This window comes from Primulina huaijiensis, chromosome 3 (assembly GCF_012295235.1).
Source record: "Primulina huaijiensis isolate GDHJ02 chromosome 3, ASM1229523v2, whole genome shotgun sequence".
NCBI classification, from domain to species: Eukaryota; Viridiplantae; Streptophyta; class Magnoliopsida; order Lamiales; family Gesneriaceae; genus Primulina; species Primulina huaijiensis.
In genome coordinates this window covers 8,066,086-8,089,260 of record NC_133308.1, presented here as the reverse complement: position 1 = coordinate 8,089,260, position 23,175 = coordinate 8,066,086, and the positions used below count along the sequence as shown (strand labels likewise).

General features: G+C 34.5%; 1 protein-coding gene across 2 annotated transcripts; it reads right to left on the bottom strand.

Annotated features, from left to right (window-relative positions):
- Positions 1-3,338: 3,338 nt before the first annotated feature.
- Positions 3,339-15,589, bottom strand: LOC140973471 (DDT domain-containing protein PTM-like). 2 transcript variants are annotated; one of them, XM_073436284.1, is made up of 10 exons: positions 15,100-15,589; positions 13,788-15,000; positions 13,093-13,707; positions 8,014-9,166; positions 7,020-7,308; positions 6,817-6,941; positions 6,032-6,492; positions 5,671-5,699; positions 4,309-4,905; positions 3,339-4,081 (listed from the first exon to the last, which is right to left on the bottom strand). In XM_073436284.1, the coding sequence occupies exons 1-10, from the start codon at positions 15,356-15,358 to the stop codon at positions 3,480-3,482; spliced, it is 5,343 nt and encodes a 1,780-aa protein (XP_073292385.1). In that variant the 5' UTR covers positions 15,359-15,589; the 3' UTR covers positions 3,339-3,479. The 2 variants fall into 2 exon arrangements, with proteins under 2 accessions (XP_073292385.1, XP_073292383.1); XM_073436282.1 differs by having other exon boundaries at positions 13,788-15,589.
- Positions 15,590-23,175: the final 7,586 nt, after the last annotated feature.

Below are 23,175 nucleotides of genomic sequence, written 5' to 3'. Positions count from 1 at the left end.
ATATAAGAAAACATCATTTATATAATCTATATCTTGTAAGGTTTATGCATACATGGAACAATAAAACGTCCCGTCGTGGACAAAATGAAATTGATCCTCAAAGAAGGTCATATTTTTGCTATTAAAAACTCATTGTTGCAAAATATATAATTAAATACAAGACAACAACAAGCAAATATAAAACCAATTTTATCATTTAAACTAATGTCTTTGAGATTTTCGATTGTATTTTTCCATTGATGATTTATGAATTCAAGTCTTTCAGAGATTTGAAAAATGTGGACGACATTGATGAGGAAAATTTTTTTGGTAAGTTAATTTATAAACATTTTTCATTTTTATTGATCTATCACATTTCTTTATGTTTTCTGTTTACTTGTGAGGTTTTTTTTTTAGATGTCATTGGCAAAATTGTGGAAAGAGACTCGCCACAAAATATAGAATTTAGTGGGTGTGCTACAATGCTTATTGATTTTGTCATAGAAGATAGAGTAAACAATATTTTACTTATTTTTCTGATTTTATTTGTGATGAATAAAATTGTATATTCAAGGTTTTATAATATAAATTTCTATATTTGTTTTCTAATTGTAAGATCTATAATCAATTTAGTTTATTTTTATTTTAATTATTTATTTGAATGTTCATATTTACTAATTTTAATAATTAATTATATAAAATAATATTTCATGCATAGCACGGATGAAATACTGGTTATACTAAAAAGTCACACTTAGGTTCGTGTATTGTAAATTGCTCTTTCATTTTCAAAATTTTGTTGATCAAAGTAGTTTTAATTGATTAATATCATAGTGTTAGAGCATTGTTTAATGTGAATGACAAAATATTATGAGTGGGTCTCATGTGAGACCGTCTCACGGATATTAATCTGTGAGACGGGTCAACCCTACCCATATTCACAATAAAAAGTAATACTCTTAGCATAAAAAGTAATACTTTTTCAAGGATGACCCAAATAAAAGATCCGTCTCACAGATACGACCCGTGAGACCGTCTCACACAAGTTTTTGCCAAATATTATATTATCACATTATTTCAATCAACAATTGGCTCAAATTCTACAAATAATTAGAGTCATACTTCATCATTATGTTATCTATATATATTAACATATCATCCCAGTTTTATGTATAATTTAGTATCTCATCTCACGAACCAAATAGTATATAAAAGATCGAAAAAAAATGAGGTAAAATATCAAACTGAAAGCTTTGAAATTGTTGAGAAGTAAGTACAACCATGATGAACTATTCAAACGGTTTGAATTTTATAAACTAGTTGAAACAAAAACTTTGGTGGGTTCAAATTCGATTAAGATATTTTTCCCTTTATGTTAAGAGCGTCAATCGTAAAAAAATATTACTTTATTTTATCTTTGTAAATTATCATTAAAAATAACTGAAACTTTCTTGCATCTAAACGCACCATCTAATTCATTAATGCGTGTATAACGAAATCATCGTATCATATACAATCTTTGATTGAGAAAAAACTCGAAACATATATAACTCGAGAGAATAACATAAGAATTTAATTAGCATGAGATCACGATCGAGAGTGCCACTAAATTGTATATCTTCATATTTATCATTACTAATATCCTAATTCACTTCTATCTGTTCTGATAAATCAAATGTTAGGAATTGTTTTCCTTTTCCTAACAAGGAGACGAAAAACTTCACCAATTTTTAATGATCACAAGATACTGATAAATTGTTGATAAATAAGTACAACCATGATGAACTCTTCAAACGGTTTGAATTTCGTAAACTAGTTGAAACACCAAACTATTAAGTGCACATGGCATAATATTCATAATCTTACCACACTGCATTCCTATGCCGAGTAGGATTGTAGGATGCCATATTTCCGAATAATAAAAAAAAAAAAACAACCCATATTTCCGAATAATGCTTCTTCTGTGTGTGTTTTGTGATCTACATTTGTCGATATCAAGTTTATACTTCACAACCAAGAACTTTAATACTCCTCTATCTTGGGAACGCAGAGCACACAAAGTTTCGAAATGTATGTATATANAATGCTGTATTCAATTTTCAAGCAATTTCTCGAATTCTGATAAATGACCTGCCTGCCTGCATATCGAGCAATTGTATCAGTGACCCGCTAGAAATGGAAAAAGTAAAAAAAAACCATCATCTGTGTAAAATCAATTGCATCTAAAACCGTCTTTTTAAAATTCGGGCATCAAACCACTTCCAAATATGGTACTTGAGTACTAAGAGCATGGGGGTTAAATGCGCTGGATTTTTTAAAACACGGGGCATTTTGGAATTTTTTGCATTTTTACGAAGGTGTAAATATGCTCTTTACTCCAACTGTATATATGATTAAAAAAAAAAAAAAACAACACCCCTCAACAAGTAGTACAGAAAAGTAAACTTCACAGCTAATTGAGCACAAACCAAATTTAATGGTTTCCGAACCTGGTTAATATGAAGTTCATTTCCATCTTCAACCGGCACACTCGAAGCGTTTGATTTGATGGTCCCGATGATTCCATAGCATACTCTTCATCGATCCTGGCAAATCAACATGGGATGTAGGCGGGAAAAGTGTCCACGTAGTGAATAACTACTGGAGGCATAACATAGAATCATTTAATCACAACTGGTTAGTTTGCTAGAGAAGTACAATAACTTCCCCATTCTGAGATGAAGGCTTCTGGTTGAATATATCATAACCGTGAAGGGCTAAAAGGAAGACAAATTAACAAAGAATCGTTTATTCACCTGTACCAAAACAAGCAGCATTGCATGATAGAACTTTTAATGTGATCGTGCTAAAAAGACAAGCAATATCACTTGTATTGCCACAATACACAGCATGGATTTACTGTTCCTCATTATCAAAATGAAAGGATTTGTCATCCTTCTAAAGGAGAAAAATACTACGCCGACTGCAAAGAGTAGAATGAATCGACTCTTTTCAAAACTCAACTGTCAATTAATCACTAAAAAATTCAAAGCTAACCAAAGATAAATATCAAGTTGCAGCTTAAGTACTAATCACTAAGTTAACACAGGAGATCGAGATGCATTTTTCTAACCAAACAGCAAACGGATTTAAAACAGTGCCTCTAGACTGCTACCTTTTTATATCAATTGAAATAATGGAACAATTAAGACATCCAGGCAATCAGGCAAAAAAAGCAAAAATAGATTGACAATGAGATAAAACACAGTACAATAAATTTAAAGAAAACCAGCCCCTTTTACCTCACAAAAAGTAAAGCTAGAAACAATCATAACAAACAATAAGACGCATCTTTGATAAATAAAAAAACAAGCCAGAAGTTAGTTCTTCATTCTCGGTAAACAGATGTAAATTATCTCAATGAACTTCTGGATTTCAGCTAGTATTTCAAGTTTCACATAATGTTTGAACTATGGTATTACGACATTGTCTACAAAAGAGAAAAGTATCAGCTGCTTAACTTATCTACGTTTTCCTCTCCCAACATACACTATATCACCTGACTGCTTTTGGGACAACTCATGTGAATTAGATAGATGTTCACTTGCCACAGATTCTAGTTTATTGTTTGTCAAACTATTCTCCTCAGGGTTATTTGTTAATGGTGAAAATTCAGCTTCTTTATTCACCAGGTCCGAAACGGAAATTGCAGACTCAGCTTCAACAGCATTGAACACCTCTTGCTTTCTTTCTTCAACAGAACCATTGCTCTGAAATATCTTCTCATCTAGTGTCAAGTCTTTCTTTTTCTGGTCTGACTCAGGCATCAATCCAGGTGACTGCTGCTCAAGGACGAGATTCAATGACGCATTTTTCACTCCATCATCAGACCTAAATTTTAAATCTTCGGGTCTGTTGTACGAGAGAGGCAAATCCTTATAACCTTCCTCTGCGCACCCCATCTCGGCATTACTTTCGCGCATCAGTTCAGTACTGTTGATTCCAGGTAGAAAATTATAGGGGCAGACAGGAGGTGTTCTATTAAGACACTTGTGACACTTAAAGCCGATGAGATTCAAAATTTTATCAGCAGTGAGATCCAATGCATCTCCATGAAACCAAACTGCTTGAATCAGCAAAAGAAAAATCAGCTTGGGAGAATATAAATCTTAAATGAAAGAGGATTATACTCCATTGAATGAAAATATAACTAGTTTTAGCCGCTTTGACAATATTGGAAACTTGAACAGAGCAATTGTCTAAAACACAAATCATTTGTGAATAGATTAAAGTTGGGTGCAGGTAAGTAAACAAATGGGTTTTTCAAGCCAATGGTTAAACGATCATTACCTCCACAAATTTCGCATGCCACATAAGCCAGGTTTGGCGCATATTCCAATTCACAGCAAAGATTGCATTTTGGTTTATCATTGTTGGAAGCCACCTCCCCAGCAAGCACGAGAAGCATTTTATTCCGGAACTGTGTCAATTTTTCATCATCGGGTTTTCTTGACAATAGCAGACCATTCGACCAGTAACTGCTGTTAACAGGTGTCCTCTTCTTCTGCCAACAACCATTATTCAGCTTCTTCAAATTGTCCTTCTGGGATTTAGCTTTCTTTTTTTTCTTCTTGCCTTTTTTCACCTTAGTCTTCTGTGATGACAGCTTTGACATGCGTTCAGCATTCCTAGCAGAACGTCGCAAAGTTATGACCAATGGAGCCCTTTTTGACTTAACTTGTGGTTTTCCTTTCACCCGCCTTTTCCTTTTCCCCGATTGCACCAGCTTCAGTTGTTTGGAAGCATTGGTAGGTTTTGACAACCCAGATTTTCCCTCCGTATCACCACTTTTCACAAACTCCCCATCCGGGCATTTATGACAAATATATGTAGGATCATCAGTGATATAACCAAAAGATTTTCGAACATGCCTTTTATGAAAAAAGCCTGAAAATTTATTCAACTATCAAATGAGCATAGGGGAAAAAAAGGAACAGCTTAACGAATCAAACATGCAACATTATCTACCAGCTAAAGTCAAAACTAGTTCAAGAGCATAAAACATCAATATACAAGCATTTCTCCTTGAAAACAGCCTAGCCATCTCCAACATCCAGAGTAGCCACCTCTGTCAACTACACGCATCAAATATTTCCATTTCATGGCCACCACGGTCACTGTGACTAATGCTATGTAAAGGATCGGGCAGGAAGTTTAAATAAAAAGTCGACAGTACAGCCATTTTCAGTTCAAGATCATTGAATTAATAGGGACCCTTGATATCAAAAAATCTAATTATAACTACAGCATTAAATTCTCAGACTTCATCTCTCTGGTCTTTATTCTAATAACCGCTTCAAATGTCAGAATTGATATCTAACGAGCACCAAGATAGTTCTAATTGTTATTATATATGATCGGCAACACCTTTGGATAAGATCTCTCGGCTCTTCCAAACAGACTTCAACATGCATTGGCACTAATTTTCAGATACTTCTGCTATTCTGCATCTATCACACAGATTATGTTAGGATACTTCAGCAATGCTTTAAAGTGTGCCTAAGGCCACTGGGGATACAAACGTTTTCTACTACCGGCTTCCAAAATTACAAGACTAACAAATTAAACAAGGCAAATGCAACAGTCATTTAGCAGTCACAAACAAATGCATAGGTCGTCAAGAAGAAACAAAAATAGATGAAGAGCATTTACCTTTGCAAGACTGGCAGCATACTACTTCCCTGCACACAAAGAGGAATAATTTGGTCATGCCAATGCAGAACCAAAAGTGATATTTACAAGCAAAACAAATCTCATAGAAAAAGATATAATGGACACGAAAGGCAAAACTAGTCTATGAGGAAAGAATCTCATTTAATTATGTTTGCTTAGATCTTTCAATTGCATGAAAGTACTACAAATATGTCTTTCAATATGAAACATCATAGTCAATAATCTGGCCATAAATTCAAAAGACAGTTGCATGTTTTGCTCTCGGATCTCCTTACAACAGTAATGACAAGATTGCATGTTCTCATTCAGATTATGAATATATAATAAAAGTCACACAAACCTGATAAGTACATCTTTGTTACAGTGCTGACACTGATACTTGTCCAATCTCTCTGCTCTAGAGAAAAGGTATGAAAATCCCCTTTCCTTCAATGGCTTCCTCATTATTCTACTGCTCTCACGAAGTTTTGCAGAACTCATCTTATTGGATTTACGGGAAATTCGCTTCTCCTCGAAATTTTTCAAAAGGTATAATGGTATATGTGACTCTTCCAACCAATATTTCTTCCTTTCACTTGATGAATCTTCAATCATGGTTCCATGTCTCACAACAATCTCAGGGACAAATCTTCTTTTGCCAAAATCTAAAAGATACCTGACAACTGTTCCCTCAAAGCATTTCCTGCGAATAATAACCTTTTTAAATGATCTGGCAGATTTTTTGGATTCCTTGTCCATTTTTGAGAGAAGGTTATTTTGGCCAATATCATCCCATCTGATGTTTGCATCAAGCTCTCTAACCTGAAAATGATATTCATGAACATTTCCTTTCATTATATGACAATAAATTTGCCAAAGATACTTTCCACTCCCATCTCCCGTTTCCTTCTTCTATAAGTCATAGCTGATCATCATACACTTTCCCTATGCAGACCACAAGCTAAAAACTATGACTATCACAAGTGTGATCTTTAACGCAAAGCAGCTTAGTGAGGAAAAAACTAATCTCAAGGAAAACCTATTTCTAGAGGAACCTTAGCAATCAATATGTAGTTGTCCTTCGGCTGGATGAAAAGGCATGTAACAAGCCTATTCGAATTGGAAAACAGAGAATGAGAGATTTACCTGAAGAGCAAGTTGCTCCACACTTCTTGATGTCTCAACAGCGGCTCGCCACGCATCACATTTAGTCCTCTTGGCATATTCTCCAACTTCAGGATATAGAATGCCTGTTATCTTCTTGCATCCACCTGAAACATTTAAATTTAAAGTGCAGTAAGACAACTAAAATTTGGAAGGTTTGCCCGTTTTGTCACGAATGTTTGTACCTTGTCGAGAGGCTTTGGAAACGAGAGAGTGAGGCAAAACCTTCCAATTGAAAAGCCCACGTGAACCCCTACCACCCCTCCACCATAATAAGGTTAGCCCAGCCATGGCATTCGAAGATGGGGTAATCTGTGGCTCAGAACTCTTGGTTCTCTTTCTTCTGATTCCATGTTTTGAAGAAATTCTGGATGAGCTCATCACAATATGGGATGCAGAACCCATTGTTGCAACAGTATCAACATTTTGTCGCCATCCCGTAGAGAGTGCTAAATGATTCAAATTTGCCTCTACCTGATAGCAAAAGTCTGATAATTTGATAACTAGAACAACACAAATTAGAAAAAATAAAAGACAGAAGTTTCAATGCAAAGACATGAAGCCCTGGAGACTTTTATTCATCACGACATCTAAAATCATTTTCCTTTTATTATACGAAGACAGAGAAAGAAATGGAGAGGAAAGAGGAAATTCTAGTCAGTGGACCCATGTGTGTTTTGTTTTCAAAAATAACCTTCCACTATGTATTGAAATACAACAGAGAGGGCTATTTTTAAAAGAAAACACATAGTGGGGTCTTTTAAAAAATTGCCCCTTACAGAGACCAATAGAATATTTTCAAAAAAAATTAGATTTCTACTTGTAGGATGCAACAGAATTCCACTATAAACAGGAGATTTGATGATTTCTTGTCAAAGATTCATACTACTCATGACATAAATATTTTCCAGTTCTGGTGAACCAACTCCATAAGCTTCTATAATAAACAAATCTGTTAAATATCTTCCAGGATTCTTCTCTGTGATACATATGACCTGAAATAGTAATCCAGATCCATGGGTTGTTCATTCAGACATGGTAATCAATGAATCGCATCACGTGGCTAAAACATTTACAAAATTTTTATGTTTTTTGCAGGGCGTCTTCTTGATTAGAGAGATAAGTCGAATGTATCAGGATACAGTATGTATGTACATTTAAGGGAAGAAATATATGTACCTTGAGCAACAAATTTTTCAGTGAAGTAATGTTGGTCACCCCAAGAACACATTCGCGCCATAGCACGGAATAATGTGGATTTAACCACGGGCCCAACAGCAGACCATGCAAATGATCTTCCATGCATATGATATGGCACATGATATCGACAAGATGGTTTTTCCTATCATTTCCTGACTGAATACCGAATGCCTCACTTTTAAAACTTTCTACAGCTGGAAAACTGTCATTCATAATGAATAAGCAATCCATTTCTTCTTCAGGAACTTTGCAATAGAAGCACCACCCGCATTTTTCTTTCATAGAGCTCACAACAGAATTATGAATATTTGACCAATAAAATTCAGCAGATCTATTCGAAACAATCTTCAGTTGCCCTGCTATAATTCCTTCCGCTGATTTCGGGGCACTAGTCGCATCTGATGATTTACATATCAACTCTTCGAATACAGATGATGCTGTTCGAGCAAATTCATAACAGTTGACATATTTTCTCCACGGATGCACTTGGGAAATTATTTCTCTTTTATTTATGGATTGTTGTGCATTGCCATATTTTGCAGAATTTGGATTCTTCCTTTGTCTAGTTACCAAGGTAGGAGATATTGTAAAATGATCTCCAGCATTTGCCAGATTCCCTGGAATCTGAGACTCCGGCGATATCTCGGTGCAGATACGTGAACAATCCAACCCACCTTTTGTCACATCAATTATGAATGATTGAGAGACTTCAGCTGATCCTTCAGAACTTTCCAATCTATTTTCCACCTTCACAGTATGGTTCTCAGTCCCCTGAACCACATTATCGCGCTCTGCAATTTCAAGATCTATATCACTGAAATAGGTAGTTACAATAGACTTTTCATCAGACTTTTTCTCAGCATCAACTTTGTACTTGTTTTGTGTTTCTAAGGTTGTTGGATGTATATCAAGCAGTTGTCTTTTGTTAGGAAAAGCTGACTTTATAGAGTAGGACCGAATGTCCAAATTATTTCGGGTCCCATCAACTTCACGAACTATATTCCATTGCTTACAGATAGAATTAATAATTGTGTCATAGAGAAAAGGTGGTGACTCTAGTGCTTCAATAAGAGGCGGCAAGTCATCTCTATCGTAAAAACAAAATGAATATTGATCATTGCATGACTCTAGCCTGCAAGAAAAAGATGTAGAGGTTAAAGTACATTCAAATGCAAAAGTATAATAAATATACTGTAGTTATAATTAGGATTACTATATAATCATAATCTTGGAAATATGTAATAAATTGCCCCGCAAGGAAATAAAGATTACAAAAGCATGTCATACTTTCTGGAAACGTATTAACTAGCACTCCAAAAGTTTTATCAAATGTCCACAAAAAGTTCGAAGAAAATGAGGACAAAAAACAAGAGAATCGAGTTAAATTTTCCAACATACTTTATCAGAATCTGTAAAATAGGCTCGGCTTAAAATCATAGTTACCCCATAATGCATATGCCTACACACTCAACCGAATGTGAGGCTCAACTCTTCTTCCTAGGAGCGAGCTAAGGCATGATCATTACTGGAAAAGTGGATGCCTCTTCTCACGGCTAATGCACAGCTCAAAAGGTCAAGTCACACTTTAAGTGCACATTAAACCTAGGGGCTGTGAATCTAAGATGAAATGTAACATTGTCGTTCGTTAACTGAAGAGTGCTAATGTACTGTTTGTTGGAGTGCAATAATTGCCCTTTTAGGAGCGGTGGACATGTTGCGTTTGAACTGTTATATAGTTTCAAATATTTGATTTACATTATTACCACTCGCTATAACCTTTAGTAAAGTGAAAAGCATTTGATCTTATAATTCATATCCCAAGTCACGTTTTCGATTCTTATGGATTATATTATTGCAATAAGTACAATTATTGCAAAAGAGATTGTTATGGTGCAATAATTGTTCCTACTAGGAAAGTGATCAACATGTGATGCTTAGGTGGTTGTATGATTTAAATATCTGAGTTGCACCGTTATCTTTAGTTATAACTTTTGGTAAAATGACAAACGCTTGATCCTATACTTTTGTTCAATAATTTTTATATTACATTTAGACCATAGATGACAATTTTATACATAATCTAAATTATGGAATATAGTGTCTTAGATTATTATGATTACAAACTAGGATGTAATTTCCTATTTCTAAAGGCACCTCGTGCTGGACATGATCATCCGGACATTTAGTTTCCAATCTATGGCCACACTTTATTGTGCCTATCGCTATTAACCATGCTCCAACTATAATTTGTAAATATCGTTTTGTTTAGCATCATTCATAGATTTTAATATTAACTTCAAGATAGGGACTTACTTTACTATTTAAAAATTTAAAATCGAACAAATCACATGGTCACATTATCTTGAAGAAAAAAGGCCAACCTTATATGACAAGTTAAGTGACGACAATTTTGACTTAAATAGGCATGTACATAATAATCTGAAAAACTAAAAAAATCTATTCAAAATCGGGAAAAACACTAAATTGACGATACACGAGTTTTGGCTAGGTTTTCGACTGCACTTAGATTTGCAGTTTGATACTCCTAATTTCCCATTCAAACCAAAATCAAAATCTGCTTAAATTATGGGTTATTCCTGGTCTTCTACGGTTTGGTTTCTATTTTATAAAATATGGTTTGGTTTATAAAAATACATAAATCAAAACCAAGGTTTCTTGTGAAACTAAAACTCATTCCAAACAGATATACACCCCTGATTTTTTATGACTATAAAACTACTTTAGCTGAACCACCAAAAAATTACATAGGGAACGACAATTTTGTTGAAATATACTACCACTATTTAACAAACAAACTGGGAAATAAAAAACTTGACACTTCAAAAAATCGAAGATATTATAAACGTCAATGTTTTGATTCAGCGTTAAAAAAAAACCTATCAATCTTTAAAGCACACCAATATTTGTGCTTCATTATTAAGACGTAAACTTCATTAAGGTGCTAAGCCTTTGTTTAGTCCCAAAGGTAGAGTCTTACTGCACCTCGAGTCCGTACACACACCTTACGTGCTTTCAGTGATTATGAGATATCTGACAAAGTATTTGTCTGTGTTTGGTCTTCTTTTATGTTTCTCGATACATGGATTTTGGGGATTGTACCGATGAAGGTGATGTAAGTGTTTCCTTAAAAAGAGATTTTTTATTACAGATATCATATTGTTCAGTAATGTTTTTGGTTAGCGACGACACTACAAGATACATATTCTTTCTAATGGTGCGTTGATTGGATAAACTAATAAAGTATAGCATATTGGGTTAAAAAAAATTAAAAGTCACAAGGAAACGATGCAAAGACAAATTTAATGTGATTGCTTTTATTAGAAGGTGTAAAATTAGAATGTAAATGAGGCTGCTTTAGGAAAGAAAATAAATTTAGGTAGTGATGTTTGATTTCATTTCTGAAGATGAAAAATGTTTATGAGAAATAGGACCAAACAAAGCTTTTAATATCTTCTAGAAGCAAAACCTAGTTATCTGCATCTCACGTCTCGTGGGTAGCCAGTACATTAGAAACATCCAAACAGTCCGCATATCTAGCCTTGTCTCATTTTTGCTCCACAACGATCAAGATGAAGAGAGAAAACAAACCAATCTTACAGAATTTCCGAGAATTCCATGTGCAAATGATTAATGTTTTGTGGATAGTCAGGACTTTGGAAACATCCAAAACGACAGTTATGCAGTCGGTTTGGTTACATCACTTCACCATGTATATCAACTCTATTCAGGAAAATATAAACTAGTGCAAAGTTTGATAAAATAAAAAAGGTAAGCAACTTAAGAAAAACTGCAACTTGTGCTTGAGGTGCTTGAGGTGTGAATTGATGTACCAAATATGCCTGCTATGTGTCCTCGGAAAGCGGAAAAATAAAGTTACAGTCCAAGGTATAAGGTCCTAAACCACGATGGTTAATCGCCTTCAATTTGAGAGGTTTAGTAGGCACTTAACAACGACTAATCATCACCTTCAAAGAATAGGTAACCAGAACAAGCACAAAGGAGGGACTGACAAAAATTAAGTAGAAATGAGATGAACTTGATCAAATAATTAAGTCGTATTGCAGAGACATAACATGTCTCCCTGCAATGCATTGCTGACTTCAGGATTGACAAATTCAAAATACACTGGATCTACTAGCTAAAAAAGGAATTTTAAACCCAATAACGACATGGTTCACAAAAAGGCACAAAGGAGAATGTTGTCCCTCCCAGAACAAGCACAAAGGAGGGACTGCCAAAAATTAAGCAGAAATGAGATGAACTTTATCAAATAATTAAATCATATTGCAAAGATATAACATATCTCCCTGCAATGTATTGGTGACTTCAGGATTGAGAAATTCAAAATACACTGGATCTACTAGCTAAAAAAGGAATTTTCAACCCAATAAATGACATGGTTCACAAAAAGGCAGAAAGGAGAAGACGTTGTCCCTCCATTTAAGCTTTCCTTGAACAACCTACCCAGGAACCTCCCGGCATGAAATAATCAAATCGCAGGAAAAATCAAATCACGCATACTTGCTCAGGCTACAACAACTCTATAAATCAAAAGGTTTAAAAAGATACTTTATTGGCTCGAAATTAAAAAAATATATCACGTGCAGCAAGGATCAATGTATTTTTCACCAAACTTACTCATATCATCATCATTATTATTCAGGCCTGAGTCCCTAATAGGAAGTTGGGAAAATGGGATCTTCTACCACCGCTAGTGTGTAGTAGACATGCATAAACAAAGAATATAAACGGCTAACAAATTGTATTAAGAGTGCTCATGCAATCCATACTATTGTCCAGAATCAACACCCCATAGTCGATTGTGCGTAGTTAGGATAAGATTTACCTTCTGGATGTTGTGTTTCTTTTCCAATGACATGCACTTTTCGCAGCAAGAAAATTATTAACTAAGATATTTACATGCCTTAGGCATAAAACTTAGTCAGACTACTTTTACTTGTTTATATTACTGATCATGTATTCACCCAAAAAATGTTAAAATACTCTTCTTAGTGGACTTTGTTTAGAGGAACTTACACCAAAAGGTAACCACAGCTGGTATAATATTGTCGTCCATAAGGATCCATTCCCAACAATTCTGCTCCTCGAATTGACTTCTCAACTTTCATCCAAGGCTTATCTTTGTCAATCGCACATTCAGGGCAATACCAATCGCCCTCGGGCAAGAGGCTGCTAACAACACCTACACATCTTGGATGAAATGCTGCAGGGCATCCATCACAGCATATTAAGTTCCCATCCATCTTACAAAGGTAGCATTCATCACTGTTCCAATCAGCAGGCTCATTAGCATCGTCTTCTGTTATGCAAGAAGTGCTAGCAACATCCATCATAGACTTTCTTTTTCTTGAACTCTCTGATTTAGTATTCCGGTCAAAATCCATGTGCTGCTCTGTCACCAAAGTCCTTCTGTTTATCTCTGATCTAAAGGCCTCCACTTCAATTACATCATCACAAAGATTCCGCATCATCTCAACCTTTGCTGACACAGGAAGTTTGTAGTAATCCCTCTGACAAAGCTTCAAATTACAAAGATCTAGACCAGGTATATAACCAGGACTGTGCAATAACAGATACTCAACCACAAATATGGGCCACGTAATCAAGTCGAGAAAATCCCAATTAAGAGACCTACATATACAATTAAATAGCTTAAATAACAATCAACCGGGAAAATTGATCATTTTTTCAAGTTCGAGTAAATTCAGTACCTGAGACATTTGGATGCAGACACAGAACCTTCATCAGAAAGAACCTCCAAATGCTTCCGTAATGTTTTCAAAAGGGAAACATGAATAGAGTCAAACAACGACGTTGAATCATTAGATTTAACTGATGCCACAAAACCATCCAGTTCAAAGGGGCTTAGAAACAACAAAGTACTAAAAGATCTCAAAAATGCGTAAACAGACAGAAAATCAAATACAGAAACTCCACAGAGATCCAGGTTGCAAGAAGGCACCGGCAACTCCACCTTAGGTGGCAGAATGTGACCCCTGAAACTTTCAGGACCTGACACCGTGATGTTTTCTTCAAACACGAAGCTAGCGGCTGGAGATGATAACTGAAAATTGTTTCCATCCAACCCTAAGGTATTAAAAACATGATCTTGATCAAAAAGTGCATCCCTTTTAGCTCTACGACTACTCCTCCTCAAACCCATCTCTGATGTAGGCAAGGTTATATTATTATCTGATAACTCTTTTCTTTTCTTACCTCTTCTCCCTCTTGAAGATACTGAATTTCCATTATCACAGTCAATTGAATGACAACCATTTAACGGAGTTTGTTCTCTATTTTCCAGCTCTGAGTTTAAAATTCCAGTTTCACCATCCACTTCTACAATTTCAGGTGTAGCCACTTCGATTTTATTATTTGAAGCATCCTTTCTTTTCCTGCCCCTTTTCTTCCTTTGTGAACTTCCGGCTGCTGCATTTACATTATCAACCCCATTAGCCTTCAACAAGTTCTCCTCTTCTTGTTCCTTGCATAAATCAACATTCCCCATGTCCCCATCCCCATTCTCCGAAACTCCCATATTGGCATTTTCCACCAACTCTTTCCTCATCTGTGCATCTCTTTCAGTACACACCATTTCATGTGCTCTAGAATTCCCCACATAATCATCCAAATTACTAACATCATCCTCCACTAATTGCAAATTCAAGTCAAATAATTCACCTTCTCTTTCAGTAGACAAATTCTCAAAATCATCATTTACATCTAAATTTAAATCGATAAGTCCTATATTTGCCCCTGAAGTCTCCTTGATAAACTCTTCATTAATATCTATCCCAACATCCAACTCCGTATCCAACCCCGCATTCAAATCCAAGTCGTGCAGCTTAGCCCCCTCGCCAACCTCATTACGCCCATGATCGTCGTTGTTTAAACAACTGAGCCCGCCACCATTAAGATCCAACCCTTCATTTAAATTCAAGATCAATTTACTGGAACCGCCACATCTACTTCCCAAATCACCACAAACATCACCATTAATTACTGAATTATCATCACTTTTACCTGTGTCCGTGATCCGGCACTTCTTTGGCTTGCGCCCACGCTTTCTGGCGGAGGACTCCAGCTGCTGAGGTGAAGGCTGTGGCAACGGCTCCAGTGGCACCAAAAGCAGAGCAACCTCCGAAAACTCTAATTCCTCGGAATCTCCATCTTCGTATACGATCTTGAAAAAACCGGTGTTGGGTTGGTATGATTGAACCACCCCGAAAAATGTACCGTGCCCTTCAAATTCCTTCTTCACCCTTCTTCCCACAAACTCCATTCCCCAATTACATAAATAAACCTCAAAAATCACTAGGAAAAAAAAAAGAAATGAAAACCAATTGAGCAAAAGAATTCCAATGAATAACCCCCCCAGCAAAATTGATCTGCAAAAGCCCTCTGAATAGAGAGAGTAAATGGTCTCCCTCCCTCTCTCTCTCTCTCTCTCTCTAGAATAGGGCGAAAAAAAAGAGGTTGGGTGTGCTGATGGGACGACAGTGGGGACGGGACACGCAGTATATGAGATTTACCGGCGTTCGAGAGTACAAGTTTGTGAGGGAAAGGTACTACGGGTAATTGCAGGCATCTTTCGGAAAGGCGTTGAAAGTGACTGTATTATTCAAATCTCTTTCTTTATTTCGTTTGGTGCTTTTTGGTGATTTTCTTTGTTTTTTTGGATACTTTTCCTCAATAAGAAGGATTTCATTTTGAATCCTATCTGGACCTATAATTGTTATATTTTTAAATTTTTATTATTATTTTGTTAAAAATAAATCATCGAAATATGTATTGATTCGATTTTTTTGTTAAACTAATGACAAAAACTTATGTGAGACGGTTTCGCAGGTCATATTTTGTGAGACGAATCTTTTATTTGGGTCATCTATGAAAAAGTATTACATTTTATATTAAGAGTATTACTTTTTATTGTGAATATCGATAAAGTTGACACGTCTCACATATAAAGATTCGTGAGACCATCTCACAAGAGACCTACTCTAAACCAATAATATTTCCGTAATTTGGTTCATTATATTTATAAACCTCTAAAATATGCTTAATCATATTACAATAACATGATTATAGTTATAAAAAAAAAAAAAACACACACACACACACAAAAATTTTGGGCAAAAGAAATGAATGTGAATTTTTAATTAAATGGGATTTTCTTTTGTATAAAAATTAAATATAGATTTTTTTAAAAAAAATTAAAATTTTCACATTATCACTCACCACCTGTGTAAGGGTGTCAATCGGATCGAGTTTTGGGTCAACCCGTGAATTTTTTTTTTTTTTTTTTGCAACCCGAACCCGAAGCAACCCGAAAACCCCCAACCCGAACACGAACCCGTCTAACCCGACTCAACCCGTCTAACTCGCCTAAACCGAATATTTTTTATTTTTTTTAAATTAATGAAAAAAATTCGAAAAAATAAAAAATAATAATAATATTTTAATTTAAACACATAATAACAAAATTTCCAATTTAAATTTGAAAGTTTAATCGTAGAAAATTAAAAGTATATTTACTAAAACAAAAAAACAATTGTTAAAAAAATATACAAAAAAAATATTAAATGATGAAAATTTATCATATAAATATACAATAAATTTTGTTTAAACATACGATATATAAAAATATAGATAATATTTTCAAAAAAAAAAAAATCGGGTCAACCCTCGACCCAACCCGAAACCCGCCTAACCTGGTACTAACCCGAACCCAACCTAAACCCGAAAAACCCTAACCCGAACCTGATTTTTTCGTGTTGGGTCGTGTCGGGTTGACGGTTCGTGTCGCATTTTGACACCCTATACCTGTGGCTTTGTCCTTCTGAATAATATTTTACCATTTGGTAGAAAAAGCAATCGCTCATAGCGGATAGTTGGACATGTGTATTGTGGGGGGGCTTGCATAAATTTGAATTTTTGTTGCGAATAAGTGACACTTGATAAGCATGCATGCAGCTATGATGTTATCTCTGTAGCTTTTCGTTTGGTGTTTTTTTTTTTTTTTTTTTTTTTTTTTTTTTTTTTTTTNAGGATTTCTTTTTGAATCTTTATGAAAATTTTTAGATTTTTTATTATCAAAATATGTATCAATTCGATTTGAATTTATTGATTTTTTTTAAAACCAATAATAACCCCATTATTTGGCTAATTATTTTTATAAATCTTAGACACCTCTAATACAACTGTCGTTGTAATGCCTAAAAACAAGTACACGTAGATCGCAGGCAGAACTTAATGAGTTAATTAATTTAAATGATTTAAATTGATTGAATGATGGATTCAACATGTTTAATTTAGTTTAAATATTTATATGTTTATTTTCTTGGGATTTAATTGTATTTCACGAGTTTAAGATTTTCAGGCGAATATTCGATCCTTGGTCCGGGATAGGAGACTGGAGATGATTAAGGTGCAAAAATTAAATGTTATATTTTTATTTTAAGCCAAGAATTATTTATTGTAAATGATTTACGAATTTTAGCATTTTAAAGTCAAATTTAAATTTTTAGATGAATTAAAATATTTTAAGCATGATATTACCAAATTTCCTTAAATAGGAGATTTTATTCTTGAGCATGATGTTTAATATTTTATTAAATTATTTTAAGACTTAATATAGTACTTACTTAATTTGCAAAGTTTTTTTAAAAAATATATAAAAAAAATCACAAAGACACAAAAACACACTCGAACACACACAAAAACATGAAAAACTAGGGTTTGAGCTCCAAGTAGCCTCCTCCACTTCTCCACATCTTCCTACAATATTTTGGTGAATTTTCACAAGTTCGTGGCAAGGAAAACTTCTAGCAATCGTCCTCCGTTCATCCACTACATTCTCTCGCGTCAATATTCATTTATCCGAGCGTTTAAACGCAAAGGCATGTTCTAAACCTTTCTTGACGCATCAATCTTGTTATATAATGTTTTTTGATGATATTTATGCATGAAAAACGTTTTTATATATGAAAGATTTGAATCAAAACATGAATTTGCATGCTGAAATTTTTCTGTGCAAGATCCTTCATGTTTTCATGAGTTTTTGATGCGTAGTGTAACGCTCCAAAAATTTAAAAGTTCACGCGAACCACATGAACGAAAGTTATTAAATTCATTTGTATTTTAATTAAATATTTTAATTGCATGAATTAATTATGTTGTGCATATTTGCATGTTTAAAATATATTTTTCTACATGTTTGCATTAAAATGTATTTTTAAAGGTTATTCAAGTTGCGATCGAGGAACGGATACCGAGTGCTGAAAAAATAGAAAATGTTTTTATTAAATAATTGATTTCAAAATATGAGTGATGCTTTTTCTTATTTTTGAAAATAAGGGGTTTTGAGGTGATTTTATATGCCGGGACATAAATTTTATCAGTGTTAGTTTTTCAACAAAAATGCAAACGTTTTGGCAACCCGGCTAATAAATTCACAAACTTATTCAAGCAAAATAATTTTAATATTTTTAATTAAACATTAATGGGCTAAATAGGCCTAATTAACATGGTTAATGGACTAAGCTAGCAATTAGAGTTTAATTAAGATTTTAAGCAATATTTAAACTAAAACCCCCCCCCAAACCCTTCCAACCACCGGCCCCCCCCCCCCCCCTTCCCCAACAAATCCTACACACTTTATATTGCTCTATCAACACACGGCACACACATATGGTGAAGGGAAAAGCATCAAGGTTACCAGAGTTTTCAAACGTCATTCCTCGTCGTCGTTCTTCAATCGTCCACGTTTTTATCGTGCGTTAATTACGCAAAGGCACGTCATATTCTTTTTTTTACTCATCATCACACTATATTATGTATTTAACTATGAGTTGCATGAAGATCAAGTGACACTTTTAAATTATTTTCGTTTTTGTTCAAACATGAGTTTTAAGGCATGGTTTTGATTCCAAAAATTGTTGTTTCCATACACAAATGGGCTGCCATGACTAGGGTATGGATTAAGGGTTGTTTTACACAAGTTTAAGAAGTCCTAGAACACTAGAAACGGGCTGCACACGTTCATGAACAAAGCTGGGTCAACTTTCTGTCATGAAGTTAAGGTGGCTCGGTTTTTATGGGATGGTGGCTGGACTTGGGTTCGTTTGGGAACAAGGCATGGATAGGGTCTGTTATGGGTCAAGGGAAGAGTCCTAGCCATACTATGACTCGAAAATCAGGGGCTGGGAGGAGTCTTTGCCAACAAGGACTCCACCCGAGAAGCATAAGTGCAGGCTGGTATATGTTGTTGCGCAGATAGCTAAGGGGCTCGGCCAGAGGTCTTTGGCTGGGCTAGGTCAAGTGGTTAGGATCCTATGAGGGTGCTTGAGGGGATGGTTTAAGGGTTGGCTCGGTGGTTGAGGGCCCTAGCAGCAAAAACGTGGGAAACATGAGTTGAAACAGCAAGATTGTGCGCAGGCTGCTGCTTGTGGGTGGTGGCTCGCGTGCGGGTTCCAGGGGCTGGGCTGGTCTGGGTAGGGTCTGAGTGTGGTCCAGGCTCGGTAAGGGTCGGTGCTGGTGGATGGTTAGGTAGTTGTAAGGTTCCTAGAGGGAGAAGAGTCCTCACGTACCAAAACTCCTCACATGCACACACACATGCAAACGGGCCTTCTGTCCAGGCAGTGTTCTAAGCGGGCCAGGGCTGGTTATTTGGGCTGGGCTTGGTCAGTAGGGTCCCTAGGTGGGTTGGCTCGGGTTTGGCTTGAGGTGGCTCGGGCATAGCTCGAGTAAATTGGGAGATGGCTCGGTGTGTTCGTTGAGGTGTCAATTTCGAGATTTTAAGAACAAAAATTGAATCCATGGGTCCACGGGTGTGGCTCATGACTTGTAAGGGTAGAATAAATAATAAAAATGTTATGTTTAAAGTTTGGGATCGAAATAATGAGTTTTGGATTTATCCGGTATTTGATCGCCGCACGAAACATTAATTAAAGAATTAATTGGAACGCCTAGATTTAAGCTTTATAAAATTATGAAAAAATATATTTAAGCTCAAATAATTAGTAAAAGTCTAAGTTTTTAATTTGGAAATTTTATATTAAGGATTGGTTTAATTTGGGATTAAAACGAAGTAATACGTCTTATTTAAAGATTAAATTAAAAGTCCTCGATTTAAGTTAAATAAAAATATGAGAAAATTCATGTAAACTTAAATAATTATTTGGGACATGTTAGAGGCAATGTAATTAAGAAAAAGTCAAAAACGTTAAATTTTACGTCTAAGGGTAAAACGGTTTTCACACCTAGAAATTAGTAAACGTCATGGCAGTGTTCTGAATGCTGTTTTATATGCTAATATGATTATTTTAAATGTTTATGAATTTTTATATGTTAAAATATGTATTTTAATTGTTTATGGATTTAATATGTTAAAATGTTTATGGATTTTTAGGATTTAATATGTTGAAACGTTTATTTTAAAATGTTTATGAAATTTTTATATATCAAAATGTTTATTTTAAATGCTTATGATTTAATAAGTTAAAATGTTATTTTAAAAAGTTTATGGTTTTTTATGATTTTTATATGTTAAAATGTTTATTTTAAAATGTTTATGGATGTTTATAATTTTAATATGATAAATTATGATTTTTAAATGTTCATGAATTTTTATGGTTTAACATTGGCATTTAAAAGATATGTTGCATGCTTGATTTCAAAATAAAACGATATTATTATGCATGTTTTTATTAAGTTATGGAAATACGAAATGTTGAAGGACGTGAAGGGATTGTGACTTAATATATTAGAGATATCGTGAGGGTTATGGTCCCACTGGGAGTTCGACGATCGTGTTTCCGTTTATACGAATATGAATATGTTAATACGTTGGCCAAGGCCCAGTTGACCGGTGAGAGTGTTGCTGGTGCCCCGCCGCCCAGTAATGTGGTTTTCTCTAGATGGATAATCGCCCAATACGATTAAGAATACGAATCACAATCACGATCTGAATTCAACAAACACGAATATGAATATGAATATGATGATATGAATATGGATACGAATATGAATATGTTTATGTTTAAAGTTGATGCATCATTATGAAAATATTTTTATTTAAAATTTATGCGTCATGAAAATATTTATGTTTAAAGTTTATGCATTATTATGAAAATGTTATTTTAAGTACAAATATTTTTCACTGTTGCATGTGATCTGTATTATGTATTACTTGTTATCAAGAATATGATGTGTTGAGTCTTTAGACTCAATAGGTTTGATTGATGCAGGTGATTATGATATTATGTTAATAGATGTCTTGATGGTTGACTTTGCTGGACTGAAGGTGCACATAACCTGTGAGACCCCGAAAATAAAATAGCTTTGATGATATTTTGGTAAATAAGTTGAAAAATATTCAATTTATTTTGATGATATTTTTGTAAATAAGTTGAAAAATAATGAATTAATTTTAAGGGCAAAATGGTAATTATGTTATGTATTTTAACATAATTGTCTGAATATTAGCCCAAATGATTTGATATTTGGATATGACATAGAAAGCTCAAAGATAGATAAGTTTCATGTTTTGAGTTTTGAAAAATTTGATCGTTTGACTGATCCGAAAGGATATACCGACGTTAAAATGTTAAATAGTATATATTATATTATATTATTAATATAATATAATATTAAAATTAAAAAAAGAAAGAAAAATAAAGATAAATACGAAAAGTGAGAATGAATCACAATTCATTTACAGTGTTTGTAACATAGGGAACGAGTGGGAGGTGAGAGGAAATAAGAATTTCAAATTTTCTTTTCGATCTTGCGATTTATCAGTTTATCCAATCGACGAACCGAATTCAGTTCTGGGATCGTTGACACGAGGTCTTCGATTTGAGGTATAAATTTTATATTTTTTGTGATGTTTGAAATTCGTCGATTTTTGGAATAAATCCGATAAATTGTTAAATCATACAGAAATTGACGATTGTTTAATAGTGTATGATTTTAACGAAGAAGAGATGATTATAGTGATGTTATTTTGAATTATTCCTAATTTATTATAATTAGAGAATTTTAATCGTTGGATTTAGATTGAAGAATTATTTGTCAGTTATTATTAATTCTGATAAATATATGTGGTAGAATAGCCGACAAAAAACTAAGTTTTGGAGTCGAAATTGAATTATGTTATGATTTTTATTTAATATGAATTTTTGAAGTTTCAAAAGATATTTGAAACTTATGTTATTGATTTTGAATTATGTTATTGATTGAAATGAATATGTTATTGATGTAGATAGATTATTATAGCGAAATATTCAAGATACATCAATAGGAAACGAAGAATTGAGGTATGTTGCGACCGGGTAACATACGACAGGTATCTGTATTATATGATATATGTTTGATTGATTTGATTGAGATACATGTCTATATGCCTTATTTGTTGAGTTGATGTGGCATACATGACATGCACGTTGAGCTATTATCCTTGGATACCCTGATATGATTTGATTTGATTCTGGGGTTTGTGAACACAATGCTATGTTTGGTATTACATGACCCTTAAAGCATAGTCATTTGTGGCCCCGATGATTGATTGAGATTTGGGATGTGATGGCGCTTTGTCGACGCTATCATACGATTATCCCTGATTGAGGCCGGTGTGCCAGCTCGAGCATTGATTTGATAGCGATTCGATTGACTCTGACATGTGCTCAGTGGATGGGCATTTGACCTGATACCTCCACGACATACATGCATTGCATATCATATATCATTGTTTAGATATCTGTGGTATATATTGTGGTTGCTTCAGACTGAGCTTTGCTCACCCCAGATGGGGCTGTTGTTGTCTTTGTATGTGGATAATGACAGGTACTCCAGGATATCAGGAGACCGGAGATGGTACTTCTGGAGGGAGTCACAGTTTGAGCTGAGGTTTATGTTTTCCCCAGTATATATATGTATCTATATACCGGGGCATGTCCCGAGGATATGATTTATTGTTGTATGAGTTGTTTTGATTATGTGTGGGCAGATTTTATGATGTGAGATGAAATACTATTTTTAGTATTCAAATAACATATTTTGGGCTCATTGTAAAGAAATTTTAAACTCGTTTTCCGCTGT

What these genes read in the sequence shown, in the direction of transcription:
- LOC140973471 (XM_073436282.1), bottom strand. Translation starts at nt 15,358, where the DNA reads ATGGAGTTTGTGGGAAGAAGGGTGAAGAAGGAATTTGAAGGGCACGGT. An exon ending in TCTGCATCCAAATGTCTCAG is followed by an intron (nt 13,708 to 13,787) that starts GTACTGAATTTA and finishes TTGTATATGTAG; the next exon opens with GTCTCTTAATTGGGATTTTC. An exon ending in GGCATGCGAAATTTGTGGAG is followed by an intron (nt 4,082 to 4,308) that starts GTAATGATCGTT and finishes TGATTCAAGCAG; the next exon opens with TTTGGTTTCATGGAGATGCA.